This window comes from Oncorhynchus mykiss, chromosome 5 (assembly GCF_013265735.2).
Source record: "Oncorhynchus mykiss isolate Arlee chromosome 5, USDA_OmykA_1.1, whole genome shotgun sequence".
Taxonomy (NCBI): Eukaryota; Metazoa; Chordata; class Actinopteri; order Salmoniformes; family Salmonidae; genus Oncorhynchus; species Oncorhynchus mykiss.
The window spans coordinates 14,057,055-14,060,959 of NC_048569.1; the positions used below are offsets into that span (position 1 = coordinate 14,057,055).

A 3,905-nucleotide genomic window follows, 5' to 3' on the forward strand; every position below is an offset into this window, starting at 1 on the left:
ACCAAGAACCTGATGGAGAACTTCCAGAAGGAAAACCATCTCTACACCACTCCATCAATCAGGCCTTTATGGTACAGTAAGTGGCCAGACGGAAGCCACTCCTCAGTAAAAGGCATGACAACCCGTATGGAGTTTGCCAAAAGGCAACTAAAGGACTCTCAGACCATGAGAAACAAGATTCTCTGGTTTGATGAAACCAAGATTGAACTCTTTGGCCTGAATGCCAAGTGTCACGTCTGAAGGAAACCTGGCACCATCCCTACGGTGAAACATGGTGGTGGCAGCATCATGCTGTGGGGAGGTTAATCCGCAGCAAGGACTGGGAGACTAGTCAGGATCAAGGGAAAGATGAACGAATCAAAGTACTGAGAGATCCTTGATGAAAACCTGATCCAGAGCGCTCAGGACCTCAGACTGGGGTGAAGGTTCACCTTCCAACAGGACAACGACCATAAGCACACAGCCAAGACAACACAGGAGTGGCCCAGCCAGGGCCCATAGCACTCTCTCTCTCACATTTATTATATGTCAATCACTACTAAACAACATTATAAGAATTGGTAAAAGATGGGTGTCAACAGAAGTTGTGTAGTGTGGTCAGGTACTTTATTTTTCTGCAACAATAATTTGTTGAGCATATAAAAATGTTACCTGATATATAAAAGGCGTAGTCAGATTTTTTAGGCCAAATAAAATGCCTTTTTTTTTTTTACTGTAGTCCTGCTATTGAGATGCACCATGCTAGAACCCTTAACCGTGTAACTCTTTTGTCTTCAATCCAGACATTCAGATATTGTGAAGACAAATTAGTCAGCCAAATTAAGAAGATGAAATGAGGTAATTGGCTGGTGGACATCCTTTACCCCCATCCTGCTTGCCCCCCTTCTCTTGTCAGAAACCGTGTCCATGACTGTCACCACTGAGCCCACCTACAGTTTCTCCATCCCCTACAAAAGCATATAAACAAGCCAGCAGTGATGTGCAGACAGCTCATAAAATCACAGGGTTTGTTTTTTTAAGATTCTAATCTCTTATGGAAGGATACACGTCACGTCCTCTCTCCTCGTCTCCCTCTCAAAATCCATTGGAGGTCAGAGGGTAGGGACCTCTGTTTTCTCATCCAATTAGTTTTGAGCAGGGGACCTGAGGTGTATACAATTGAGTCCTTCCCTAGGTCTCTGGTTTCATACAGGTAATTGCCAAAAATAAATGGAAACACTTTGAGTAAATGAGGGATACAAAGCATATTGAAAGCAGGTGCTTCCACACAGGTGTGGTTCCAGAGTAAAACAGCAATTAACATCGCATCATGTTTAGGGTCAAGTAAAAAAATGCTGGGCAGGACATTCATTTGCCCATTATTTTGGCTACTATGTCTAAGCCCCAATAGGATGACAATGCCCCCCATCCACAGGGCACAAGTGGTCACTAAATGGTTTGATGACAATGAAAACGATGTAAACCATATGCCATGGCCATCTCATGTACCAAATCTCAACCCAATTTAACACTTGAGAGATTCTGGAGTGTTGTGTGAGATAGCGTTTTCCACCACCATCAACAAATAAAACAAATGATGGAATTTCATATGGCATCCCTCCAATAGGTCCAGACACGTGTAGAATATATGCCAAGGTACATTAAAACTGTTCTGGCCCAACACCCCAAATAAAACACTTTATGTTGGCGTTTCCTTTATTTTGGTAGTTACCTGTACATACCACCTTAATGGATACGTGTGGCATACAGACACTAACTCAAAAGGTATTAGACATTGGCCCTCTCCTCAGGCTCCAGTTTGGCTAGTCAGAGCATCTAATGATAGTAATGAAGGTAGAGACTGGTCTTCTCTCATAATCAACCCGCTGCCTGTGGCTTGCCATCACAGACAGTCTATTCTCCGGCTCCATCCGCAAAAGGACAGAGAAACTCAATGGGGCGTCTTGCTCCTCTTCCAGCAACTGCCGCGTGTCAAAGGCACTGGCAAACTGGTCCGTACGCTCCTGGTAGGTGAAATCCAGCCGTAGCATTAGGTCCCTGGTGTCATTCCCTGCTGGCAGCTTAAAGGTGGCTTGGACAAAGACCACATACCAGCCTGCCATGGTCACCTGGATGTGGGTCCTGTTCTTGGTCAGGAACATGCTGCCAATCTCCTTCCCCTCCTCTTCCCACTCCAGCTCACCAAATATCTGTTTGGTCTGTTTGGTGGGGTGAGAGGCTGTTGGGAACCAAACAATAGAGACAGCAAGGTCAACAAACGGAAGTAAAAAAATTACTAAAACAATCAAACGGTCTGGGTCAAACAACAACATCCAAGGTAAGTAGAAAAGGGTAAGTAAAGAACATCTGTATTTATATTTTCCTTTTTTAGTTACTTATGAACTGACGCAGTAGGCCTATCAACAATGCAAAGTAATGGCTGGATCACCTTTAAGGAACAAACTGGAATTGGAGGAGGGACTTCTGAGAAATTTCCCCAAGTCTGTGGGACATGGAAGACGGTTTTTGTTAAAATTTTTCACAACAACAAAAGACACAAACATGCTCACTCAAAATATATTGTTCTTCTGCCAATGAGGCTTCATCAAGCTTCCAAAGTATGGGTCATTCCCTAAACTTGAATACTGCAAACAGGTGCATTCACAAAATCTCACACAATCATCAATTGTCACACCCCCACAGTATGATGTAAATATACGCAATCACGCACACACACAAACACTTCCTGCCTTAGTGTGGGGGTGCAGTTTCCTGTAACTCCAGGCTCAGTAATAAACATGTTAAGTGTCAGAGAGGAATGCTGTAGCATCGTTTTGACAATAAAATATCTGTGCCTTCATACAAAAATGATGGTTGTCTTTTTAAATGGCTGTATATATGTCTAACTTTCATTTCCATCCACAGAATGAAGCTTACCATGAATTAGACCTCCACCAGCTCCTGACGGTGATTCAACCGGCTAAAATTAAAAACAGGAAAACCAATTTAACATCCTCTCATGTACCGTTACACCTCAAATAATATAACAATTATAACCTAAATAGGAAAACATGTTGATGGAATATATTGTAGACAATTCTCAATGTTTTCCATTATTTATTTTAAGTGTAACGTTTGAATCAAACTAATCTTTTGATTTTGCTGTTTTGGCATATAGGCTATATAGAACCCTAATCATTTTAACAGATCTGTGCTCAAATACAGCTTTGTATGTCTTGAGTCTGACTCTGGGCTTTGAGATGTTAAAAATAGTTCTCACCTCAAAGCCCAGTCAGGCTTAAGACATGCAGTAACAAAGCTATTTTCTTTTCAGACTGAGCAAAAACAGTAAACTATCCAGCACTAGAGAAGTAACTACATAGAGTAGATACTGTAATACTTATAACCCACTGTCCTCTAATTGAAAATGAATTCAAATAAATATCCGTTCCATGTTGGAAGTATATGGTCTGTACAGCGTTACTCAGCATATAATTTACCTTAGCAGAATAAATCCAGATCAAACATGCTGCATTGACAATCAATGCTGCAAGGACAACCCCGGCAAGTCGAAAGCCTGTGAGACAAGTGTCTTGTGCCATCCCCTCCAGCCAGGCTTTTGCAGAACTGTTGATGTGACTGGAAATGAACCAGTTGTGATCAGGTCTCTGACTTTAAGCTGCTATAGGATTTCCTATTCTGTGTTGGGGATTCCAGTAAGAGAGAGAACTGACGCATGAGGGGGGCGTGTTGCAAGTGTGATCATGTCAAATGCATGGGGGGGGGGGGGGGGGGGTGACTCTTATTTTTTGTATTAATGATGTATTATTTTTTAGTCTTGCGCAATCTGATTGGGTGGGCCTGGCAGGGTCTGTGTCCACTCAGGCCTATGCCCCTAGGTGACTCCAATGCTTCCCACATCTAAG

At 42.5% G+C, this 3,905-nt stretch overlaps 1 protein-coding gene across 1 annotated transcript; it reads right to left on the bottom strand.

Moving 5' to 3' along the window:
• Nucleotides 1-510: 510 nt before the first annotated feature.
• si:dkey-220k22.3 (uncharacterized protein LOC796870 homolog) lies at nt 511-3,662 on the bottom strand. Its single transcript, XM_021601775.2, has 4 exons — nt 3,480-3,662; nt 2,917-2,959; nt 2,429-2,482; nt 511-2,218 (listed from the first exon to the last, which is right to left on the bottom strand). Exons 1-4 carry the CDS (start codon nt 3,579-3,581, stop codon nt 1,803-1,805), a joined length of 615 nt encoding a protein of 204 aa, XP_021457450.1. The 5' UTR covers nt 3,582-3,662; the 3' UTR covers nt 511-1,802.
• Between the last annotated feature and the right edge of the window lie 243 nt (nt 3,663-3,905).